At 43.7% G+C, this 27,333-nt stretch overlaps 2 protein-coding genes across 2 annotated transcripts in view; both read right to left on the bottom strand.

Moving 5' to 3' along the window:
• The window catches only part of catip (ciliogenesis associated TTC17 interacting protein), an 86,391-nt gene extending 67,534 nt beyond the window's left edge, over nt 1–18,857 (bottom strand). Inside the window, exon 1 of the mRNA XM_043694601.2 lies at nt 17,401–18,857. The gene's annotated coding sequence lies outside the window, so the exon portion shown is untranslated. The remainder of the gene's footprint in view (nt 1–17,400) is intronic.
• Nucleotides 18,858–25,245: 6,388 nt separating this feature from the next.
• Nucleotides 25,246–27,333, bottom strand: part of pnkd (PNKD metallo-beta-lactamase domain containing) — a 62,453-nt gene continuing 60,365 nt past the window's right edge. The window contains exon 9 of the mRNA XM_043694305.2: nt 25,246–26,864. Coding sequence (XP_043550240.1) covers nt 26,691–26,864 — 174 coding nt within the window. The 3' untranslated portion in view covers nt 25,246–26,690. The remainder of the gene's footprint in view (nt 26,865–27,333) is intronic.

Genomic DNA, 27,333 nt, shown 5'->3' with positions numbered 1-27,333 from the left:
CATAATTTTGAATTTGGGCAAATTTATGCAGGAGATATATCAAATATCTAGAATGGGTTAGAAAGTAATGTGAGTCACAGAGAAGGAAGAAACAAGGTATGTTTTGCCTGAATCAAACAGAAATGTTGGACTAATGTTTTAAAAAAGTATGAGATGATTTACGATGGACTATAGATCTCTCCAGATCTCTGGAATTAGATAGGTACTAATTTGCAAAATTGGATGAGATGAAGTAATTAGAGATAGAGAATAGTGGCAGAAGGAAAACGAATGAGAATAATGGGTTGAAATGGCAATCGAAGTTAACATGCATTTTACTGAAAGGGAAGTTTAGGTGAGTACTAAACTGATTGCTTTCTCTTTGTGATGTTCGTGTCCTTGACTTTCCTTTCAAGAGAATTGAACTAAGTTACTAAGCCATTACCTGAGGCATCGGGACTGTACCTGGAGCTGTAAGTAAAATCTCACAGATCTTTTGATAAGATCATACAAGAGTCAATAATGCGTGACTTGGACTTGGGATACCGGTGTAAGTGTGCAAAGTGATTGTTGAAAAAAATGGCACTGAAGAATAGCTCTCAGACATGTACACCTACTTGACAAAGGGATTAGTGTGGTTTGGAATGGCACAAGAGCATAGTTTAAACTGTATGACAATGACACATAATGCATACAGAAACTGACTTTAAAACAGTGAAACTGAGCTGAAGTGAAAGGGCCCAAAAATGATGACATACAGATCCCTTGAGAAAGAGAACTGGGGAATTTTGAGTGCATGTCTGATGTTAACAAGCAACCATTTATTGACCTTGAAGCTTGGTAAGAATTGTTACAATAGCCCAAGATGGGGAAGTTGATGTATAGTATTACTTTTTATTGTTGTGATTTCTTATTCTGTATTTCTCATCTATGTTGCTTAAATGTTGTACTCAGCAAACACTGAATCCCAAAGATCAGTATTTTACTGTTTTTCAAGACTTATTATTACCTTGCTTTGCTTGTGTGATTCTGTTTGGGAAGAATCAAAGGGGGGGCAGTTGTGGATATACTGAGATTTGCGTGATTAAACTACAGCATAATAAGAGTTAACTTTACAAATGCTAAAGCAAAAAGCTGACTTGCAGGTATGGTCAAACCTAAGGAAATCGGTCCGAAATAGATATGAAAGTACGTGGACGAACAGATTGTCGGCTAGATCTTGTAGTTATGGTATAGGGAATGGCTTGGGAGTGTGTCACAGGGAGAATCAAGTAGAAGTGTATAAAAAAAGCACGATTAAAGCTGTTGCTGCAGAGATCTCAACTTGCAACTATATGGTCAACATATATGAAGAAATAAAGCTGTGTATTTGAAATAATGGCAGACTTGTTCCTCATTTCTTAGGAACCCAACAGTGACCATAATATAGCAGAATTCTACATTTAAGATGGAAAGTGACACAGTTGATTCTGAAAGTAAGGTTCTGCGTCTACACAAAGGAAACTATGGGAAGGTATGAGGCATGAACTGGCTATGATAAATTGGGGAGTGTAACTTAAAAGAATGACAGTAGATAGATAATGGGAAACATTTAAAGAACGCATGAGTGAACTGCGCCAATTGTTCATTCCTGTATGGTATAAAAATAAAATGAGAAAGGTGGCCTTGACCATGGCTAACAAGGAAAATTAGGAATTAAATGTGTTAAATGTAAGGAAGGGGCATTCAATTAGCCAAAAAAGCAGACCTGAAGACTGGGAGCAGTTTAGATTTCAGCAAAGGGGAACAAAGGGATTGATCAACAAGGGGAAAACTGAGAGTATGAGAGAGTAAGCTTATTGGAAATATGCAAACTGATTGCAAAAGCTTCTATAGGTATGTGAAGACAAAAAGACTATTGAAGACAAATGTAGTTCCCTTACAATCAAAAGCAGGGGAAGTTATGAACTGGCAACAAAGAGAACTAATTAAACACATTCTTTGGTTCTGTCTTCACAAAGTAGGACACAAATACGCCTCAAAAATATTGGGGAACACAGGGTCTAGAGAGAGAGGAACTGATGTAGCTCAATATTAGCAGGGAAATGGTATTTGGGAAATTGATGGGATTAAAAACTGATAAATCCCTACAGTTCGATAATCTACATCGCAGAATACTTCAGAAAGTGGCTGTAGAAATAGTGAATAAATTAGTTGTCGTTTTTCAAGACTCAAACTCTGGAACAGTTCCAATGGATGGGAGGGTAGCTAATGTAACCCTTCTTTCCAAAAAAAAGACAAAGAGAAAACAGCAAAATAGACTGACGTAGGGAAAATGCTAAAGTCCATTATGAAAGTTTTAAAAGAGCAAACAATTGGAAAACAATATCAGAATTGGACAGAGTTGGCATGCATTTATGAAGGGGAAATGATGCTTGAGAAATCTACTAGAATATTTTGCAGGTGAAAACAATAAAATTTATAAGGGGGTCCAGTGGATGTGGTTTACTTGGATTTTCAGAAGGCTTTTGATAAAATCCTACTTTAGAGGTTGAGATGTAAAATTAGAGCACATGAGATTGGAGGTAGTGTCCTGACATGGATAAAGAACTGGTTGACAGACAGGAAACAAAGAGTAGGAATAAATTAGGCATTTTCTGAGTGGGAGACAGTGATTAGTGGGGTACCACAGGGATCAGTACTTAGATATTAATGATTTAGATAAGAGAACTAAATGTAATATCTCCATGTTTGCAAATGACACAAAGCTGGGTGGGAAGGATGCACAGATGTTTCACTGTGATTTGGATAAGTTGCATGGCAGGTGAAGTACAATGTGGATAAACGTCAGGTTATCTACTTTGATGGCAAATGCAGGAAGGCATATTGTTATCTGAAGTGCAATGGCCTAGTGCATTAGTTGCTGAAGGTAAGAATTTAGGTACAGCAGCAATGAAGCAGGAAAGTAGTATGTTAGGCTCCATAGTTAGAGGATTCGAGTACAAAAGCAGAGATGTCTTGCTGCAATTGTACAGGACCCTGGTGAGACTACATCAGGAATACTGCATGCACATTTGGTCTCCTATTCTGAGGAAGGAAATTCTGTTAATGGAAGGACTGCACAAAGGATTATCAGACTGATTCATGGGATGGCAAGACTGAAGTATGAAGAGAGACTGGATTTGACTGGACTATATTCACTGAAGTTTAGAAGAATGAAGGGTGATCTCCAAAAGACCTTTAAAATTCTAATAGGAATTGAGTAAAAAGAGGAAGGATAGTCCCAATAACTGGGAAGTCCAGAACTAGGGGTCACAGTTTAAGGACATGAGGGAGGCCATTTCATATGGCGATGAGGAGAAATGTCTTCACTCAGACAGTGGTGAGCCTGTGGAATTCTCTGCCACAGAAAGCGGTTGAGGTCAAAACATTGAACATTTTTTTGGGAATGAGGTAGGTATAGTTAAAGTGTATGAGGAGAAAGCGGGAACAGGATATGGGGTTGGATGATCAGCCTTGATCATATTGAATGGTGAAACAGCTCAAAGGGCTGAGTGGTCTTATTTTCTATAGAAACATCTTTGCTGATCAGAGTCCACTTGCCAGCCAATCAGCATTCTCCTTTTACAGTATAAATGTTATTATTCTTTACTTTAGTGTTTCTTGCAAATTATCCTGATGTGTGTGCAAGATGAAAAGTTTCAACAAAACGTGTCTGTTTCTCAGCAATACACAATTTACTTTGCCTTTTGTTGAGGGAATGGGAATGACAATTGGCAGTCCAACAGTAAAATCATGGGCAGAATTTCATTGGGGCCTGAATAATATGGGCTATGTGGGAAATGAGACAGAACTGAGTGAGAAGTCCAGTGAGAGCTATCTCAACAACAGCAGCAACTGATTGAAACTTGTAACTTAATTCTGCATGCTGAGACAAGATTCTGACAAGGCAGCAGCAAGTTGCCTTTTAAAGAGGATTACTTCTTGTTAGTAACCTTATCAACTGCACACCTTGCCTCATGAACATGCAGCTCGCTTTTTACCAATCTCATTGAGCAAGTTAGACCCTGTGGATTCTTGACACAGAATTCAGAGCAGAATCCTGGTGACTTAAGCTTTTCACTTGTTCCAAAGGACCTCCCTGTTGGGCACCATCATCTCAGGGCACATTTCGTGGAAAGTGGGCACATTACTGTGCCGATGGACACTGGCCAGTCTCCAGGAAGCCTCCTGGCACATCTTCGATCCTCTTACAGTACACTGCCATACTTCAATGCTGAGCATTGGGGCACAATAGTAACTATGACTATAATGCTGCACCAAAGACAGTGCATGCTCCAAGATATGTAGCCAGCTAATGAATTGCACGAAGAACATGCTTTGGTCTATTTGCTTGCTCTCTTAGCTCTCAGTCACTTTGAGCCAACCTGGACGATCACAGCCCCATGTCTTCATGTGCATCATGTTACATAATAGCTTACTTTGTGACACTGAATACAAACATATAAATGATGAGCAGGTGCAGGTCACTAGTCCCTTGAGCTTGCTCCACCATTCATTAATGGTGCTCCACATTCTTGCCTATCCCTGATAACCTTTCACCCTCTTGCTTTCAAGAATCTACCTTTCTCTGCCTTCAACATATTCAAAGGTGCTGCTTCCAGCACCTTTTCAGGAAGAGATTTCCAAAGACTCACTCTGAGAGAAAAGGTTCTCTTCACCTCTGTCTTAAATAGGTAACCCCTGAATTTTCAACAGTGACCTCTCCTGTCAGATTCTCCCACAAGAGGGAGCTCCTTCATCACATCTCAACTAAAACAAAGAACTCTGGGTGCTGGAGATCTGAAGCAAAAATAAAACTTGCTGGAGAAACTCAGCAGATCTGGCAGTGTTTGTAGGGAGAAAACTGTTAATGTGCCCAGTCCAGTGACTATTCATTGAGCTTTGATGATGAGTCACCACATTCAAAAAGCCAACTCTGTTTTCTCCCTACAGATGCCGCCAGACCTGATGAATTTCTCCAGCAATTTCAGTTGTCCATATTTACTCTGTCAGTGATCGCCAATACCAGTGCTCCTCAAGGCTGCATACTTAGCCTCTTACTGTGCTCCTTATGGACTCATGACTGTGTGGCCACATTCTGGTCTAACGCTATTAAAAGTTGGTGATGACACCACTGTGGTGAACATAGACCATAGAACAGTACAGGCCTTTTGGCCCTTGATGTTGTGTTGACCTTTTATCCTACTCTAAGATCAGACTAACCTACATACCCTTCAATATACTATCTTACAATGTACCTATTCAGGAATCACTTGAATGTCCCGAATGTATCTGACTCTACTACCACTGCTGGGAGCGTATTCCACACATCCACTACCCTCTGAGTGAAGGACCTACCTCTGACGTCTCCCCTAAACCTTCCTCCAATCACTGTAAGATTACGCCCCCTCGTGAAAGACATTTCTGCCATGGGAGAAGTCTCTGGCTATCCACCCTATCTATGCTTCTCAAAATCCTGTATACATCTATCAAGTCATCCTTCTTCACTCCAACGAGAAAAGCTCTAGCTCTCTCAACCTTTCTTCATAAGACATGCCCTCCAGTCCAGGCAGCATCCTGGTAAATCTCCTCTGTACCCTCTCTAAAGCTTCCACATTCTTCCTATAATGAGGCGACCAGAACTGAACACAATATTCCAAATGTGGTCTAACCAGGGCTTTATAGAGTTGCAGCATAACCTCATGGCTCTTAAACTCATCCTCCTGCTAATGAAAGCCAGCACACCATACGCCTTCTTAACAACCCTATCAACCTGGGTGGCAACTTTGAGGGATCTATGAACATGGACACCAAGATCCCTCTGTTCCTCCACACTGCCACGAATCATGCCTTTAACCCTGCAATCTGCATTCAAATCTGACCTACCCAAAGTGAATGATGTCACATTTTTTCCAGTTGAACTCCATCTGCCACTTATCAGCCTAGTTCTGCATCCTGTCAATGTCTCATTACAACTTACAACAGCCCTCCATACCATTCCACAACTCCACCAACCTTTGGGTCATTGGCAAAATTACTAATTCACTATTCCACAGGCCTTCATCAGGGCTTATGCCCGAAACGTCGATTCTCCTGTTCCTTGGATGCTGCCTGACCTGCTGTGCTTTACCAGCAACACATTTTTAGCTCTATCTCTAGTCAAACTATGGTTTTCCAAATAATCATAAATCCTGTCTCTCAGAATCCTCTCCAATACTTTGCCAACCACTGACGTGAGACTGACTGGTCTGTAATTCCCAGGTTTATCCCTACTCCCTTTCTTGAACAAAGGGAATAACATTTTCTACCCTCCAATTATCTGGCACTACTCCCATGGACAGGGAGGATGCAAAGATCATCGCCAAAGGTGCAGCAATCTCTTCCCCTCTTCCTGTAGTAACCTAGGGTATATCTGTCTGACCCTGGGGTCTTATCTATCCTTGTATTTTTCAAAATTTTCAGCACATTCTCCTTCCTAACATCAACCTGTTCTAGCATACCAGCCTGTTCCACAATGTCCTCACATACGTCAAGGTCCCTCTCAGTAGTGAATACTGAAGCAAAGTATTCATTAAGGACCTCCCCTACTTCTTCCAACTCCAGGCACAGGTTCCCTCCACTAATCCTGAGCAGCCCTACCCTCACTCTGGCCATTCTCTTGTTTCTCACATTAGTGTAGAACACCTTAGGGTTTTCCTTAATCCTATCTGCTAAAGCTTTTTCATGCTCCCTCCTAGCTCTCCAGAGTCCAATCTTCAGTTCCTTCCTAGCTACCTTGTAACCCTCTCCTCAACCTTAAGTAAGCTTCCTTCTTCCTCTTGACTAGATATTCCACATTCCTTGTCACCCAAGGTTCCTTCACCCTACATCCCTTCCTTGCCTCAGTGGAACAAACCTGTCCAGCACTCTCAGCAAATGCTTCCTAAACAACCTCCACATTTCTGCCATGCATTTCCCTGAGAATACCTGTTCCCAATTTAGGTGCCCCAGTTCCTGCCTCATAGCATTGTAATTCCCCCTACCCCATTAAATAACTTTCCATACCGTCTGCTCCTATCCCTCTCCATGACTATAGTAAAGGTCATGGAGTTGTGATCACTATCAACAACATGCTCTCCCACTAAGAGATCTCACATCTGGCATGGTTCGTTGCCAAGCGCCAAATCCAATATGGCCTCCACTCTTGTCAGCTTATCTACATATTGCATCAGGAACCCTTCCTGTACACACCTACCTGACAAAAACTGCTCCATCCAAACTATTTGAATTAAAAAGGTTCCAATCAATATTACAGAAGTTAAAGTCACCCATGACAACAACACTGTTACTTCTGCACATTTCCAGAATCTGCCTCCCAATCTGCTCCTCCGTGTCTCTGTTGCTACTGGGGGGCCTGTAGAAAACTCCCAATAAAGTTCCTGCCCCTTTCCTGAATCTGGGTCAGATCTTAAACAACAACGAGACAGAGTCCAGGAAAGAGATAGACAGCTTAGTGGTATGGTGTAAAGACAAGTTATGCCTCAATGTCAGCAAAATGAAGGAGCTGGTCATCAACTTCAGGAAGTGGAGTGGAGGACACGCCCCTGTCTGTATCAATGGGGCTGAGGTGGAGATGATCGGGAGCTTCAAGTTCCTAGGAGTAAGTATCACCAACAGTCTACCCTGGTCCATCCACATCAATGCTACAGTCATGAAAGCACACCAACACCTCTACTTCCTCAGAAGGCTAAGGAAATTCTGCATGTCCACAATGACACTTATCAATGTTTATAAATGCACCATAGAAAGCATCCTAGCTGGATGCATTACTCCTTGGTATGGCAGCTGGTCTGCCTGAGACTGCAAGAAATTACAGAGAATTGCGAACACAGCCTACTCCATCACACAAACCAGCCTTCCATCCATTGACTCTGTCTATACTCCTCACTGCTTCAGGAAAGCAACTGACATAATCAAAGACCTCTCCCACCCTGGTTGTACACTCCTGCTTCCTTTTCTGTTGGGCAGAAGATACAAAAGTTTGAAAACACGTATCAAAAAATTCTAGAACAGCTTCTTCCCTGCTGTTATCAGACTTTGGAACAGACCTCTTGTATACTAGAGATGACTTTTCTCTGCATTCTCTCATTAGCTATACTTCTGCATTCTATTCTATTTCCTGATGTACTTATAGCAGGTATGATTTGCAATGGATTGCATGCAAAACAATACTTTTCACTGTATCTTGGTACATCTGACAATAATAAATCAAATCAAGTCAATACTCATCAGGGGTTTCATATATTACAACTGAATCACCTCTTACTGTTCGAAACTCCAGCAGATACAAGCCTAGCCTGTCCAACCTTTCCTCTTAACTAAAGCCATCACATTCCATGCATTAGTTTCATGGCCCTTGTGTGAACTGTTTCCAATGCATTTATATCTTTTCTTCAAAAAGGAGAACAATACGGTGTACAGTACTCCAGGTGAGTGTAAGTGAAGCATAACCTCCCTATTTTGGTGTTTAATTCCCTTTGTGATAAATTATAACATTCTGTTAGCTTTCCTAATTTTTTGCTAAATTGATCTGAAGAACTCAATTGGGAGCAAATGTGCCGTAACATTTTTGTTTGAAATTGCAGACATACCTTTAAGCAATTGTTTCTGTGCTTGCAGTGAGTGAGTGAGTGAAGCACATGGGCTGCAGAAGTGCTGCAATTGTTCAAGCAGAAATAATTGTTTCAGGTTGAGATAGGCCTCAGAATCAGTGGCTGGCCTCCTGTAATATTCCTCTGCATTCAGTGCACATTAATCTGGTATGTTATTTTAACAACTGGTTCAGATTTAGTTAATGCACACTACTGCCACAGTCATTGACTTACAAGTAATTTTGTAATCAATGCTGTTACACACATCTGGGGCAGGAGGGACTTGAACACTGTAAAAACAATGACTGCAGATGCTGGAAACCAGATTCTGGATTAGTGGTGCTGGAAGAGCACAGCAGTTCAGGCAGCATCGAGGAGCTTCAGCAAAATCGACGTTTCGGGCAAAAGCCCTTCATCAGGAATAAAGGCAGAGAGCCTGAAGCGTGGAGAGATAAGCTAGGGGAGGGTGGGGGTGGGGAGAAAGTAGCATAGAGTACAATAGGTGAGTGGGGGAGGAGATGAAGGTGATAGGTCAGGGAGGAGAGGGTGGAGTGGATAGGTGGAAAAGGAGCTAGGCAGGTCGGACAAGTCAGGACAAGTCAAGGGGACTGGAAGTTTGAAACTAGGATGAGGTGGGGGAAGGGGAAATGAGGAAGCTGTTGAAGTCCACATTGATGCCCTGGCGTTGAAGTGTTCCGAGGCGGAAAATGAGGCGTTCTTCCTCCAGGCGTCTGGTGGTGAGGGAGCGGCAGTGAAGGAGGCCCAGGACCTCCATGTCCTCGGCAGAGTGGGAGGGGGAGTTGAAATGTTGGGCCACGGGACGGTTTGGTTGATTGGTGCAGGTGTCTCGGAGATGTTGCCTAAAGCGCTCTGCTAGGAAGCGCCCAGTCTCCCCAATGTAGAGGAGACCGCATCAGGAGCAACGGATACAATAAATGATATGAGTGGATGTGCATGTAAAATTTTGATGGAAATCGAAGGCTCCTTTAGGGCCTTGGATAGAGGTGAGGGAGGAGGTGTGGGCACAGGTTTTACAGTTCCTGTGGTGGCAGGGGAAAGTGCCAGGATGGGAGGGTGGGTCGTAGGGGGGCGTGGACCTGACCAGGTAGTCACGGAGGGAACGGTCTTTGCGGAAGGCGGAAAGGGGTGGGGAGGGAAATATATCCCTGGTGGTGGGGTCTTTTTGGGCCCTCCCACTCTGCCGAGGAACATGGAGGTCCTGGGCCTCCTTCACCGCCGCTCCCTCACCACCAGATGCCTGGAGGAAGAACGCCTCATCTTCTGCCTCGGAACACTTCAACCCCAGGACATCAATGTGGACTTCAACAGCTTCCTCATTTCCCCTTCCCCCACCTCATCCTAGTTTCAAACTTCCAGCTCAGCACTGTCCCCATGACTTGTCCGGACTTGTCCTACCTGCCTATCTCCTTTTCCACCTATCCACTCCACCCTCTCCTCCCTGACCTATCACCTTCATCTCCTCCCCCACTCACCCTTTGTACTCTATGCTACTTTCTCCCCACTCCCACCCTCCTCTAGCTTATCTCTCCACGCTTCAGGCTCTCTGCCTTTATTCCTGATGAAGGGCTTTTGCCCGAAACGTCGATTTTGCTGAAGCTCCTCGGATGCTGCCTGAACTGCTGTGCTCTTCCAGCACCACTGATCCAGGGACTTGAACACTGGCTACCTGGTACAGAAGGATAGTCATTATCACTTTTTTTGCACTGTAAGACCCCCAGTTATTGACTTGTAATTTTTAATTTATTTTCTTAAGTGACCTATTCAGCCAAGTTATTACCCACCTCTGGAGCAGGTGAGGCTTGTTCCTGGTCCATGGTAGGGACATAACCACTGCTTCACAAAAGGGTCTCAGTTATTTACTTGTTTTTTTAATGTTTATTAACGTATTCTTTTAATCACCCTGTTCAAAGATGTTATTGCACACCTCTGGAGTAGGTGGGACTTGAACCTAGGCCTCCTGATCTGGGGGGGAGGGGGGGGGGGGGGGGAAAGAGGGCGAGGGGAGAGGCACTACCAGTGCACCACAAGAGGGTCCCAAGTTATTGGCTTGTAATCTTTCAAAGTGGATGGTCTTTCTCTGCCAGCACCTTCCAAATTCACAACATCTGTCATCTAGAAGGCCAAGAGGAGCTGCCACCTTGGAACAACGCCAGCTACAACTCACATCCAAGCATCAGGTGCAACTCCAAGGGTAGCAGCAATCTTAAGCACAAGATCCTGTTTTAAAGTCCTACTCTAGGACTTGAGCACATAAAAACCAACACTGACACTACAGTGTGGCACTGGGGAGTGCTGCATTGTCAGAGGTACCTTCTCTCAGATAAGACATTAAACCAGGTTCTATTTGCCTCTTCAGGTGGATGTGGAACATTCAGTAGCAGTGTTACAAAGACCTCAGGACACTCCTCCTTCAATCAACATCACAAAACCTGATAATCTGGTCATGACCACATTCAAAGTTAAAATAAAAAGCTGCATCTGGGATGCTGAGACACAGAAACAGAACCAGAAGACACATGCCATTCTGAGGTAAAAACAATGACTGCAGATGCTGGAAACCAGATTCTGGATTAGTGGTGCTGGAAGAGCCCAGCAGTTCAGGCAGCATCCGAGGAGTTCCAGAACACGCCATTCTGACTTGGAACTATATCACCATTCTTTTTATTAATTCATTCACCAGTCAATGGCATTGCTGGCAATGTCATTGTTTATTGCCCAGTTAAGAGCCAACTAGCTGTAGGTCTAGAGTCACATGTAGGCCAGACCAGGTAAGGAAGGCAGTCTCCTTCCTGAGTGAATCATATGGGCTTTTCCCATCAACAATTAGCAGTGGTTTCATGGTCATTATTAGAGTCTTAATCCCAGATTTTTTTTAAACTGAACTCAAATTCCACCACGGCAGGTGGTGGGAATCAAAACCAGTCCCCAGAACATTACCTTACCTTGGTCTCTGGATTAATAGTAGGGAGGATTTTATAGAACAGTATGGTGGGATCACATGCAGCGTGACATAAACCCAAGATCACAGTTGAGACCGTCTTTCTGGGTACCAAACTTGGCTATCAGTTTCTGCTCGGTGATTCTGCGAACAATTGCCAGACAGGAATGTTTCCTCCTGATCAGGGAACACTTCAGCCGTCAAGGACATTCAGCCCTGGTACACAACCATTAAAGACACCTACTGCTCCATCCCCCCACCCACCGGAAAATCAGATCACGGTGTTGTGTTCCTCCACCCAGTTTACAAACAGAAGCTGAAACGGGAGAACCCTTCACAAAAGGTAATGCAATGCTGGTCCAAAGCTGTGCACGATCATTTCTGGGACTGTTTGGAATCGATAGACTGGACTGTGTTCAAATACACAGCAGAAAACCTAACGAGTACGCCACCGCCTTCACAGACTTCATTAGCAAATGCTTTGGGGCCTGCAACCAAAGCAGTTCAATCTGAGTGTTGCCCAAATGGAAATCTTGGATGAACCAGGAAATACACTCCCTATTGAAGACCAGACTTGCAGCACTCAAGCCTTTGACCCAGACCAATATGGGGAATCCTGATACGATCTCCGCAAAGCCATCAGGAATGCCAAGAGGCAGTATCGGACCAGGTCAGAGGCTCAAAGCAACCAAACAGACTCCTGACATCAGTGGCGAGGCCTAAACATCATTATGGGGATACAAAATGAAGCAGAACAAGATAACAAACAAAGACACATCACCCCGTGAAGTGCTCAATGCTTTCTACGCTCAGTTTGAGCAGAATGCCAGCGATATGTTGTCACCGGCCCTGAAAGCCTCGGACGCACTTGTGCCCACTGTCACTACTGCAGGTGTCAGATTGGTCTTCCGGGGAGTCAAACTCTGATCCTGTGCAGACCAACTGGTGGAGGTATTCACCAACTGCTTCAACCTCTCCTTCTAACAGCCGAAGTCCACCCCTACTTCAAGAAGACCACCATCATCCGCGTACCTAAGAAAGCACAAGCGATATGCCTTAATGACCAATATGCCTTGACTGATGTATTGTCACATATTTTGAAATAGAGTGAAAAGCTTTGTTTACGAGTAGTGCAGGCAGATCACAGTAATCAAGGATGTACAGATCAGAAGTTGTGACCTCTATAATCATGAAGTGCTTCGAGAGGCTGGTCATGGCCTACATCAACTCCAGTCTCCTAGCCTGCTTTGATTCCCTGCAATTTGCCTATCAATGTAACAGGTCCACAATGGATGCTATATCCCTCGTTCTGTATTCATCCCTGGTACATCTGGACAACAAGGACATCCATATCAGACTCCTACTCATTGACTACAGCTCTGCCTTCAACACCATTATCTGTCCAGGCTGATCTCAAACTCTGTGACCTTGCTCTTGCCTTGGCCCTCTGCAACTGAATCATCAGTTTCCTGACCCACAGACCGCAATCTGTGAAGATAGGCAACAGCACCTCCTCCACAATAACACTCAACACTGGAGCCTTCCATGGATGCATTCTCAACCCTCTACTGTACTCTGTATACCCACACTTGTGTTGCCATATTCCAAATGAATGCCATGAATAAGCTCTCTGATGACACCACCGTAATTGGACAGATATGTCAAACTACAGAAAAGATATCGAGGGCTTGATGACGTGGTGCGATGAGAACAATCTCTCTCAATATGGGCAAAACTAAAGAACTGATCGGAAAAAGAAAGGAGGGGAACACGCACCCCCACCCGCCATCTACATCAACAGAACTGAGGTTGAGAGGGTTCCTTGGAGTGATAATATCAACAACCTGTCCTGAACTTCCCACATAGATGCAATGGCCAAGAAGTACAACAACGCCTCTTCTTCCTCAGGCGGCTCAGGAAATTCAGCATGTCCATAAGGACCTCACCAACTGCTACAGGTACACCAGTGAAAACAAACTCTCTGGGAGCATAACGGCCTGGTACCACAACTGCTCTGTGCAAGACCATAAGAAACAACAGAATGTTGTGTTCACACCTCAGACCATCACGGAAGAAAGTGAGGACTGCAGATGCTGGAGACAAGAGTTGAAAAGTGTGGTGCTGGAAAAGCACAGCAGGCCAGGCAGCATCCGAGGAGCAGGAGGATCGACGTTTCGGGCATAAGCCCGGAAGCCAACCTTCCATCCATAGACTCCATTTACATAGCTCGCTGCCGTGGAAGGGCTGCCAACATCATCAAAGATCCATCCCACCCCAATAATGATCTCCTGCAACGTCTTCTATCAGGCAGAAGGTACAGAAGCCTGAACACGTGCACCAGCAGGTTCAGGAACAGCTCCTTCCTGGCCATGATGAATGGACTCTCTCGCCTAAAATAATGCTGATCTTGCCTAGCGCACGTCGTGTGGAATGTAACCTGAATGCCTCGTTTAAGTCTTTTTACGACCTCTGTTCTTACATCCTTGCTTACTGTGATCTGCCTGCACTACTCGTAAACAAAGCTTTTCACTCTACTTCAGAATACCTGACAATACATCAATCAATCAATCAATCAATTGGGTAAGCATCCTCCAAGGCAGCCCTTGAGATACACAACAACACAGAATAACTGAGCGGAAACTGATAGTCATGTTCCGTGATCTTGCGTTCATGTCGCACTACATGTAGCCCCATGACACTGTTCAGTTTCTGTAAAATAGAACATAGAACATTACAACGCAGTACTGGCCCTTTGGCCCTCGATGTTGCGCGAACCTGTGAAACTAATCTGAATCCCATCTAACCTACACTTTTCCATTATCATCCATATGTTTATCCAATGACCATTTAAATGCCCTTAAAGTTAGCGAGTCTACTACTGTTGTAGGCAGGGCATTCCATATCCTTACTACTCTCTGAGTAAAGAACCTACCTCTGACATCTGTCCTATATCTATCACCCATCAATTTAAAGCTACGTCCCCTCGTGCTAGCCATCACCATCCAAGGAAAAGGCTCTTACTGTTCACCCTCTGATTATCTCGTACGTCTCTATTAAGTTACCTCTCAATCTTCTTCTCTTTAATGAAAACAGCCTCAAATTCTTCAGCCTTTGCTCATAAGACCTTCCCTTCATACCAGGTAACATTCTAGTAAATCTCCTTTGCACACTTTCCAATCCTTCCACATCTTTCCTATAGTGTGGTGACCAGAACTGTACGCAATACTCTAAGTGTGGCCACACCAGAGCTTTGTACAGCTGCAACATGACCTCAAGGCTCTGAAAAGCAATCCCTCTACCAATAAAACCTAACACACCTTATACCTTCTTAACAACCCTACCAACCTGTGAGGCAACTTTGAGGGATCTATGGACATGAACACAGAGATCTCTCTGCTCATCCACAGTACCGAGAATCTTACCATTAGCCCAGTACTCTGTATTCCTGTTACTCCTTCCAAAGTGTATCAACTCACACTTTTTTGCATTAAACTCCATTTGCTACCTCTCAGCCCAGCTCTGTAGCTTAGCTACGTTCCTCTGTAACCTGCAACATCCTTCCGCACTCTCCACAATCCACTGACTTTAGTATCATCCGCAAATTTACTAACCGATCCTTTTACGCCCTCATCCAGGTCATTTATAAAAATGACAAACAGCCCCAAAACAGATCCTTATGGTACACCACTACTAACTGAACACCAGAATGAATATTTCCCATCAACCACCTTTCTTCTTACAGCTGGCCAATTTCTGATCCAAACCGCTAAATCACCCTTAATCCTATGCCCCTGTATTTTCTGCAATAGCCCACCATGGGGAACCTTGTCAAATGCTTTACTGAAATCCATATACACCATATTGACCAGTTTAATCTCATCCACTTGTTTGGTCACCATCTCAAAGAACTCAGTAAGGTTTGTGAGGCACAACCTGCCCTTCAAAAAACCGTGTTGACTATCCCGAATCAACTTATTCCTTTCTAGATCTTCCTTCTGTTCTGTTCTGACACCATAACCTGTTATGATCTCTCTACCTTAATTAGTTTGTGCAGTTTTAGATTATTTGTTAATTTGGTTAGATCCTTGGCATGCGACTCTCATACCTAGCATTCTATTCCAGCTATCTCTCTGATTATAAAGTCTGCACCTGGGTTCTCCCTTCTCTTAGAGAAAGTGAGGACTGCAGATGCTGGAGCATTGAAAAATTTGGCACTGGAAAAACACAGCAGGTCAGACAGCATCTGAGGAGCAGGAGAGTCGACGTATTGTGCATAACCCCTCCCCGATGAAGGGTTTACGTCCAAAACGTCGATTCTCCTGCTCCTCGGATGCTGCCTGACCTGCTGTACTTTTCCGATGCAACACTTTTCGACTCCCACTTCTCTCTTCACTTCACTAATGAAGGGGAAACACTTTGAAAGCTTGTGATTTCAAATAAACATGTTTGACTATAACCTGTTGTGTGACTTTTGACCTTCTCCACCTTACTAGCACCTCTGCATCATGCCTCTGTTCAAGAATACCGCCCACTGGGCCCTACCATTAACTGCGTAAACCCTGTCCTTACCAAAATGCAACACCTTACGTTTATCTAAATTAAACTCCTTCTGCCACTTCTCCTCAATCCTAAAGAAGGGTTACACCTGAAACAATGACTTCTCCACCTCCTGATGCTGCCTGGCTTGCTATGTTCTTCCAGACTAGCTTGGATTCCAGTATCTACATATTTTGCGTCTCGGTCCACAGGGTGGACCAGTCAATCTACTCTCAATCATCAGCAAAGTGATGACCTAATGGTATTATTGCCAGACTCTTAAGCCAATCATGTTATAGGCACATAGGTTCAAATCTGGCCATGACAGATGATAGAATTTTAATGGAGAAAGTGAGGTCTGCAGATGCTGGAGATCAGAGCTGAAAATGTGTTGCTGGAAAAGCACAGCAGGTCAGGCAGCATCCAAGGGAACAGGAGAATCAACGTTTCGGGCATGAGCCCTTTTTCATTCCTGAAGAAGGGCTCATGCCCGAAACGTCGATTCTCCTGCTCCTTGGATGCTGCCTGACCTGCTGCGCTTTTCCAGCAACACATTTTCAGCGCAGATGGAATTTTAATGCAATAATAAAAATCTGGAAGCCAGACAATAATAACGACCATCTAATTACAATTGCTAGGTGGCTGCTTTTGTCCAACTCGGAGAAAGTGAGGACTGCAGATGTTGGAGATCAGAGTCAAAAAGTGTGGCACTGGAAAAGCACTGCCCATCAGGCAGAATTTGAGTTGCTGGAGAGTCGACGCTTCGAGCATAAACTTGTCCAGCAGTGACGAAGTAGACCGAAGATCCTTTTTCTGGCTTTAGACCTCTAGGACACCATGGCCAAGCAGGCTTCCTCAACCTGGAGAACAGGTAGCCCTCAAGGGAACATCATTGAGAGAGGCGGGACATTACTTCAAATTCCCACCAATCAGATGCTGGGAAAACTGACAGATCGCTAGTTCGACCAATAATCTCCCAGATCTGGGGCCCGCCGACGTGATGGAAAATCGGTTTGGACAGTGGATTGGTCTAAGCTACATGAAGGCTAGCTTATTCAGCCAATGGGAGCTCCGGACGCGCTCACTAAGTCTGGTGGACAGCAAGCCAAAACAGGACCCGCCCTTTGATTGACACCACTTTGCACCAATAGACAGGGGGAACTGCACTGATGGACAGTTGACCTAACCAACCTGTAGGCGAGTACTGCCACTCCGAAGCCAACCCACCCACCTCCCGTCAAAGCCAATCCATGCGTGCGTGAGGGCGGTACCGACCTTGACAGACAGCCTATTCGACCAATTAGTGAAGGGGTCCAGTCGCCTAGACAACCGAATACACCAATCGGTAAACGGCCGATGGCGGAGACCAACCTCACACTCCTTCGCGGTGAACGACGAAAGAACAACGTAATTTATGATTACTCGCGTGAGAGAGGTCGAGGTGAAATGTTCGAATTTGGCAGGCAGGAACTTTGACTTCGCGTTGAGCGGTAGGAGTCTCTCGCCGCCGGTTTGTTGAGGAGCCCCCTCCTGCTGCGGGCAAACGGCCTCAGCGCGAGTTCCGCGGCGGCGGTTACCATGGAGACGCAGCGGCCTGCGCCCCAGGACCCCGCCTCCAGCATAGCCGTCCTGCACACTGCCTGCAGTCACCATGGCAACGAACGCCTAAGCAGGCCATTCAGCCCATCATTCCTGAAGAAGGGCCTGTGCCCGAAACGTCGAATCTCCTGTTCCCTGGATGCTGCCTGACCTGCTGTGCTGTTCCAGCAATAAAGTTTCAACATTCAGCCCATCTCCCCCGGGGACAACAGCAGGTTATAGTCCAACAGGTTTATTTGGACTCCTAGCTTTCGGGGCGCTTCTGCATCTTCAGGTCTTTTTTGATTAATAGTGACTTTTTGCAGAAGAAAATACAATTTTAACAATTTTGGAACATGAACACATCATTCTTTGACTATTATCCATCATTACATCTGTTATTATACTCTGTCATGAAATGGGTTGCCTTTAATGCAGTCCATAAGACAAAGCAGCAGACTTAGGCCATTCAGCCCATCAAGGCAGATCCATCATTGGATCATGGCTGATATGTCCAATCTCCTCCCTGCTCCCCTAATCTCTGATCTCCTTACCATTAAGAACCTATCCATCCATCTTAAATACATTTATTGAATGCTTTTCACACCTTCTGCGGCAATGAATTCCATGGATACACCACCTTCTGGCTAAAGAGAAAGGGTTTGTTGATAATAAGCCAGGGAAGATAGATAAGTCATAATGGAATGGGGAGGTGAGAATGGGTTGGATATATAGAAAGCAACCTATTTAACCGCAGAATCCCTACAGTGTGGAAACAGGACATTACACACATCGAGTCCACACTGAACCCTCCAAAGAGCATCCCACAAGACACACCCCAACTCTATCCCTGTAACCCTGCATTTCCCATGGCTAATCCACTTAGCCTGCACATCATTGGACACTATGGATAATTTTGCACAGCCAATCCCCCAACCTGCACATCTTTGGACTATGGGAGGGAACCCACATAGACACTGGGAGAATATACACTCCCCCAAAGATGGAATCGAACCCAGGTCCCTGGATATGTGAGGCAGCAGTGCTAACCACTGAGCCACCATGCTGCCCCCATGGATGATGGAAATAGCAGTGAGCAGTTTTGGTCTCCTTATTGATGGAAAGATATACACTATTGGAGGCAATCCAGAGAAGATTGACTAGGTTGATGTCAGATATAGAGGGATTTTATGAAAGGTTGAGCACTTTTAGCTTGGAGAGTAGGAGAATGAGATTAAACCATATTGAAATATAAAGATTGTTAGGGGGCTTGACAGGGCAGATGTGGAGAGTCTAAGATGAGAGAGTATAATCTCAGAACAAGGAGTTCACACATTTAATGCAGAAATGTGGAGGATGTTTTCACCAAGAGCAGTGAATCTATGGAACCCTTTACCACAGAAAATGTTGAGGCTGCGTCATTAGGTATATTCAACGCTGAGATTAATGTTTATTTTTGGGTGAATAAAGTGTTACAGGGAAAAGGCAGGAAAGTGGAGTGGAACTCTGAATTCTGAAGAAGTCAAACTGATTTCAAAATGTTAACTGTTTCTCTTTCTCACTAAAGATGCTGTCAGACCTGCTAGGTTTCTCGACCATTTTGTTTCTACAGCAAACGTTCTATTACTGGTATCTACAGGACCAGGAGTGCATTGTTGATCAAATATTCTGGATAATCAAGAGGTCCACATAATTTAAAAGCACACACTAAAAGTACAAGAAACATAATGCAGGGGGTATACTTCATAGCATAAATCACTTAATAACAACTCAACTTTGCCTTAAATAAAACTTACAGGCAGCCTTCTCACTCGCACCCTCAACTGACTACTCGGACATTGCGGTAGATAGTCATAGAGTTGTACAGCACGGAAACAGACCCTTCGGTCCAACCTGTCCACGCCGACCAGATATCCCAACCCAATCTAGTCCCACCTGCCAGCACCCGGCCCATATCCCTCCAAACGCTTCCTATTCATATACCCATCCAAATGCCATTAAATGTTGCAATTGTACCAGCCTCCACCACATCCTCTGGCAGCTCATTCCATACACATACCACCCTCTGCGTGAAAACGTTGCCCCTTAGGTCTCTTTTATATCTTTCCCCTCTCACCTTAAACTTATGGCTTCTAGTTCTGGACTCCCCGATCCCAGGAAAAAGACTTTGTCTATTTATCCTATCCATCCCCCTCATAATTTTGTAAACCTCTATAAGGTTACCCCTCAGCCTCCAACACTTCAGGGAAAACAGCCCCAGCTTGTTCAGCCTCTCCTTATAGCTCAAATCCTCCAACCCTGGCAACACTCTTGTAAATCTTTTCTGAACCCTTTCAAGTTTCACAACATCTTTCCAATAGGAAGGAGACCAGAATTGCATGCAATATTCCAACAGTGGCCTAACCAATGTCTTGTACAGCCACAACATGACCTCCCAACCCCTGTACTCAATACTCTGACCAATAAGGGAAAGGATACGAAACGCCTTCTTCACTATCCTATCTACCTGCGATTCCACTTTCAAGGAGCTATGAACCTGCACTCCAAGGTCTCTTTGTTCAGCAATACTCCCCAGGACCTTACCATTAAGTGTATAAATCCTGCTAAGATTGGCTTTCCCAAAATGCAGCACCTGGCATTTATCTGAATTAAACTCCATCTGCCACTTCTCAGCCCGTTGGCCCATCTGGTCCAGATCCTGTTGTAATCTGAGGTAACCCTCTTCGCTGTCCACTACACCTTCAATTTTGGTGTCATCTGCAAACTTACTAACTGTACCTCTTATGCTCGCATCCAAATCATTTATGTAAATGACAAAAAGTAGAGGACCCAGCACCGATCCTTGTGGCACTCCATTGGTCACAGGACTCCAGTCTGAAAAACAACCCTCCACCACCACCCTCTGTCTTCTACCTTTCAGCCAGTTCTGTATCCAAATGGCTAGTTGTCCCTGTATTCCATGAGATCTAACCTTGCTAATCAGTCTCCCATGGGGAACCTTGTCGAACGCCTTACTGAAGTCCATATAGATCACATCTACTGCTCTGCCCTCATCAACCTTCTTTGTTACTTCTTCAAAAAACTCAATCAAGTTTGTAAGACATGATTTCCCACGCACAAAGCCATGTTGACTATCCCTAATCAGTCCTTGCCTTTCCAAATACATCCTGTCCCTCAGGATTTCCTCCCACAACTTGCCCATCACTGAAGTCAGGCTCACCGGTCTATAGTTCTCTGGCTTGTCCTTACTGCCCTTCTAAAACAGTGGCACCACGTTTGGCAATCTCCAGTCTTCTGGCACCTCACCTGTGACTATCAATGATACAAATATCTTAGCAAGAGGCCCAGCAATCACTTCTCTAGCTTCCCACAGAGTTCTCAGGTACACCTGATCAGGTCCTGGGGATTTATCCACCTTTAACCATTTCAAGATATCCAGCACTTCCTCCTCTGTAATCTGGACATTTTGCAAGATGTCACCATCTATTTCCCTACATTCTATATCTTCCGTATCCTTTTCCACAGTAAATACTGATGCAAAATATTCATTTAGTATCTCCCCCGTTTTCTGTGGCTCCACACAAAGGCCGCCTTGCTGATCTTTGAGGGACTCTATTCTCTCCCTAGTTACCCTTTTGTCCTTAATATATTTGTAAAAACCCTTTAGATTCTCCTTAAGTCTATGTGCCAACACTATCTTATGTTTCCTTTTTGCCCTCCTGATTTCCCTCTTAAGTATACTCCTACTTCCTTTATACTCTTCTAAGGATTCACTCGATGTATCCTGTCCATACCTGACATATGCTTACTTCTTTTTCTAAACCAAACCCTCAATTTCTTTAGTCAACCAGCATTCCCTATACCTACCAGCCTTTCCTTTCACCCTGACAGGTATATACTTTCTCTGGATTCTTGTTATCCCATTTCTGAAGGCTTCCCATTTTCCAGCCGTCCCTTTACCTGCGAACATCTGCCTCCAATCAGCTTTCGAAAGTTCTTGCCTAATACCGTCAAAATTGGCCTTTCTCCAATTTAGAACTTCAACGTTTAGATCGGGTTTATCCTTTTCCAACATTATTTTAAATCTAATAGAATTATGGTCGCTGGCCCCAAAGTGCTCCCCCACTGACACCTCAGTCACCTGCCCTGCCTTATTTCCCAAGAATAGGTCAAGTTTTGCACCTTCTCTGGTAGGTACATCCACATACTGAATCAGAAAATTTTCTTGTACGCACTTAAGAAATTCCTCTCCATCCAAACCTTTAACGCTATGGCAGTCCGAGTCGATGTTGGAAACTTAAAATCCCCAACCATAACTACCTATTATTCTTACAGATAACTGAGATCTACTTACAAGCTTGTTTCTCAATTTCCCTCTGACTATTAGGGGGTCTATAACACAATCCCAATAAGGTGATCATCCCTTTCTTATTTCTCAGTTCCACCCAAATAACTTCCCTGGATGTATTTCTGGGAATATCCTCCCTCAGCACAGCTGTAATGCATGGTATTTAAGGAGAAATTGAATTGAAACTTGATCAACTGTTGATATTTCATGTCACCATTTGCTTAAACAAATATATTTACATTGAGGTTAAAAAACTGTAATAATTTGTCAGCATAACACAGTAAACTTTATAATCATACAACCCCTACAGTGTAGAAACAGGCCATTCGGCCTCAGTCCACTCCCAACTCTCCAAAAAGCAGCCCATGCAAGACACACCTTCTCCCATCCCAGTAATCCATGCATTCCCAATGGAAAATCCACCTAACATACACATCCCTGGATACTGTGGGGCAATTTAGCATGGCCAATCCACCTAACCTGCATATCTTTGGATTGTGGAAGGAAACTGGAGCATCCAAAGGAAATTGACACAGAAACGGGGAAAATGTGCCAACTCCACAGTCACCCGAGGCTGGAAGTGAACCCAGGTCCTTGACGGTGAGGCAGCAGTGCTAACCACTGAGCCAACGTGCCCCTTGCAAGTTGACGTATATAAAATTTTGCTGGTTTATCAATCCTGTCAGTTCATAAGGCGCTGGTTAAAACAAAGTTTGCTGTACTTCGGATTTCCTGCATCTGCAGCATTTCATTTTTATCTTAATGTCTTTGAGTGATGGACACTTCACCACAGCACCATCTGCAAAAACACAGGATCTCTCTAGTTTCCTGACATTCCCTCAACTGACATAACATCATTTTTTCTATCTTTGGGTAACATGTTCTGTGCAAATGGGCTGCTTCATATACTTTTACATTAGCAACTATCCTTCCAAAAGTGCTTTGGAATGTTCAGAGGGTGTGCAAGGAATTACACAAATGTAAGTTCTTTTCTTCATAAGGTGCTGTGCTCAATATGACACATCTGAGCTGAATGATGGAAATCCTGCTGAAGATTTTTGCTTTGCCCTCATCAGAACCAATGCAAGAATGTTAAATTTCAAACAATCACAATAACTTATATTACCAGAGAAGAGTTGATGAACTGACTGATTATGACAACTGCTTAGATACAGGGAGCAACAGGGAACTATAGACTCCCCAAGCTCCAGGAAAAAAACATTTGAAATGGTTCAAGGTTTGAACACATTCCTTTTGCCTGCAAAGAACAAGTCCCTGGTGTATGAAAATTGTTTCCAATAAGTGTAAAGAAACCATGTAATAAACTTGATTATTAAGGCCAATCAGCCCATCGAGTCCACTCCGCCATTTAATCATGGCTGATGGTGTTTCAACACCACTTACCCGCACTCTCCCCGTATCCCTTAATTCCTTGCGAGATTAAGAATTTATCAATCTCTGCCTTGAAGACATTTAACGTCCCAGCCTCCACTACGCTCCATGGCAATGAATTCCACAGGCCCACCACTCTGGCTGAAGAAATGTCTCATTTCCGTTCTAAATTAACCCCCTCTAATTCTAAGGCTGTGTCCACGGGTCCTAGTCTCCCCTTTTAATGGAAACAAATTCCCAGCGTCCACCCTTTCTAAGCCATGCATTATCTTGTAAGTTTCTATTAGATCTCCCCTCAACCTTCTAAACTCCAATGAATACAATCCCAGGATCCTCAGCCGTTCATCATGTTAGGCCTTCTATTCCAGGGACCATCCGTGTGAATCTCCGCTGGACACGCTCCAGTGCCAGTGTGTCTTTCCTGAGGTGTGGGGTCCAAAATGGATACAATATTCTAAATGGGGCCTAACTAGAGCTTTATAAAGTCTCAGAAGCACATCTCTGCTTTTATATTCCAGCCCTCTTGAGATAAATGATATTACATTTGCTTCCTTAATCACAGACTCAACCTGCAAGTCAACCGTTAGAGAATCCTGGACTAGCACTCCCTGATCCCTTTGTACTTTGGCTTTATGAATTTTCTCATTGTTTAGAAGATAGTCCATGCCTGTATTCTTTCTTCCAAAGTGCAAGACCTCGCATTTGCTCATGTTAGCTGCGATTATATGGTTCAACAGTATTTGCTAAATTATCTGGCTGTGCTAAGAGCAGCATTGATTGTTGAGTTCATAATGTGACACATTCATGTTTGCTACACATAACATACATTTGTACGTAGGCACTAGTTCAATACAAACAAAAGGAGTATGTGGCCAGGAACCAATAGTTCCCCAGCATTTTTCCAAGGAAACTCCTCAGCCAATCAGTACCACTTTCTCATGCAGTATAAGTTATGGAAATTGTTTGAAATTTTGACCTGATCAGTGCAAGACAAAAAGCTTCAGCAAACTTTTGTTTACAAAGTTTAATTCCTGTTGTTATTTGGCAGACGATCGTAAGTTCAATCTTGCAAAACAGTGTTTATATTCTCTCATGGAACGTGGTCATTGCTGGCCAGCTACATTGCTAATGAAGGGCTTATGCCCGAAACATCGACGCTCCTGACTGACCTACTGTCCTCTTCCAGCACCACACTTTAAACCAGCATTTATTGCCTGTCCCTAATTGCCCCATGAGGTGGTGGTGAGCTGCCTTCTTGAACTGCTGTAGCCCACGTGCTATTAGTAGACCCACAATGCCCTTAGGCAACAATTACAGGATTTGACAGGGAAGGAATGCCGATATACAGTAGTTCCATGTCAGGATGGTGAGTTGCTAGATGGTGGTCTTCTCATGTTATCTACTGTCCTTGTCCTCCTAGATTGAAATGGTCATGAGTTTGGAACATGCTGTCTAAGTATCTTTAATATAATACCCACTACTACACTTGGTACCTTAGCTTATACTAAATCAGTGTTCAATTTTCTTTTTACTGAAGTCACATAAGAATGACAAGTTTTATCAAAAAGGATATGAAAAATTTAGTTGTAATCTTCCACCAATTTTCTTCTCATTCTTTTAAAGTCCAACACTTGAGCCCTTTTGTAGGAGTGTCACTCTTCCCAATCCTTGATCGAGGGACAAATCTTAATGACTGGAGACAGTAAGCCTGACTTTTAACCTGGAGATCAGCGTAAAATCATCAACTTTCCTTCAATCCAATAATCAACATGAAACATGACAAAGAAAGGCCAAGTACAAGATGATGTAGACATTTTTTTAATATAAATTTGATAATACAGCATCCCTGGAGCACATTAAAGATTTGACATCAAAATTAATTATCTTTACACCTAAATTTACAGCAGCAATTTATTTTCTTTCCAGTGAAGTGAATACAGTAAAAGATTTCATACCCAGCGGTCTCCATCAGAATTCCAAGATTGCTTGCTGCTTTGTTGGAGAATAACCCCTTTTAATGTCTGGCTGTTCCAGAGTAAGTATCAAGAGAATACTTTCAGCATAGATTGGATAATATTACACAAAATACTGCTCTCTTGTTTTTGCAATTCAAGGGCAGTATGCAAGTGAGGTCTGGGAGAAGTATCATCTGTTACATAAATCACAGTCCAACACATGCTACATATCGCTTTTGATTTACGTGCGGATTGATGAGGTGGTGGGGATAGGTTAGTGCCAAGGATAAAACTCATCTCATTTTGAGCACTATCTGTCCATCAAACACTCCCAGGACAGGTACGGCATAGGGTAAGATACAGAGTAAAGTTGCCTCTACTCTTAAACTGAAAAGAAACTTCTCCCTACTGTTTTAAACTGTAAGTAAAGCTTCCTCAACACATATCCCATCAAACACATCCAGGACAGGGAGAGCGCAGGGTTAGATACAGAATAAAGCTCCCTCCACTCTCCTCCAACATCAATATACTGGCAAACAAGCAACAACTTGGTGCTACGACCCGTAGAAACTGGAACCCAATGTTAGCGTGAACCTTACAGCAAACAGGTGAGGTTTTTTTACATTCTGACTTTATTTGGTGTTGCCTCCATCCCCATCCTTATTTGACTAAAGAAATACTCAGTTAACACTGGCAGACATCGTGTATTTGAGTTTCTAGTGGTAAAGGCTTCATGTACAATATACTCTGGGCATTCCTTGTACCTTCACAGCAATGTGTTTGTTTCTGGTGATCTATAAATAAAGGGAGAGCATCCTTTGCATTAGCATGACTCACTTTTAGGAAGGGAAGTTCAGATGGCAATCATGATAAAGCTGTACATCACATAAAAAATTCACAGAATTAATATTTACACTATAGAGGGAACTAGCTGATAGCAAAAGGTTCCCTGATTAATAATCGACAACAACAATCACAAAAGGGCTAGACCCAACCAGCATGGTTCTGGGTCTCGCACAGTCTTCTGGATTGTTCTTCGCACCAATGTTTCCATTTGATACTTCGATGCATGTTGTTGAAACTTCTTGTACAAAGAGGAATGGAGAATTGTGGAGGACAAAGAGAGCAGAAAGAGAGAAGGATAGAGGGCTAGGAACTGAGCGGAAGAAAGCGGAGGAAAACAGACTGATTCTGGAGTCCATTGAGAGAGGGAAAAGAGGAGAAAAGAGTAAGGGCAAAAGGAAACAGAAAAAGTGACAGCAATAGGGAAAGAAAGTTCTCTTTTTGGAATGCTATCTATAATTGAAAATATCTTTCCGCTTGCGGACCTCCTCCAGGACCCTGGATCTGAAGCAAGTCCAGTCTTCATCAAGTTGCCGCTCCACCCCAAGGGCTTCGTGTAAATCGCTGGAGTGAGTTCGCAAAAAAGGATTGTATGCCTTCTCTTCCCCGATTGTCGAAGGGCACTGCAATGGAGCAAAGATGGAGATCAGTTCAGAATGGAAATATAAACTCCTGAACTTTTCCTGTTCCACTGACTCCCACTGAGAAATCAAACCGATGCAAACACCAGGGACAGAACTGAGCAGAGTGAGCAGCCTCCAACCCTGCATCTCGCATGTCAAGCCATGGCATAGGGAGGCGATGGTCTAGTGGCATTATCATTAGACTTTAAATCCAGAGATCCAAGTAATGTCGTGGGGACCCAGGTTTAAATCCTGCCCCAACAGATAGTGGAATCTGAATTCAATAAAAAATGTTTGGGATTAAGAGTCTGATGATATCCATGAAATAGACTGTTGGAAAAATCTTGTTCACTAATGGCCTTTAGGGAGGGAAATGTGTCATCCTGATCCGGTCTAGCCTATGTGTGACTCCAGACCCACAACAATGTGGTTAACTCTCAACTGCCCTCTGGGTAATTAGGGTGGGCAA

The sequence above is a fragment of the Chiloscyllium plagiosum genome, unplaced genomic scaffold (genome assembly GCF_037043375.1).
Source record: "Chiloscyllium plagiosum isolate Xiang-an unplaced genomic scaffold, Cpla_swu_hap1 HiC_scaffold_7, whole genome shotgun sequence".
Lineage (NCBI taxonomy): Eukaryota > Metazoa > Chordata > Chondrichthyes > Orectolobiformes > Hemiscylliidae > Chiloscyllium > Chiloscyllium plagiosum.
Note: the sequence above shows the minus strand (reverse complement) of the source record. Positions and strands in the feature narration are given on the sequence as shown.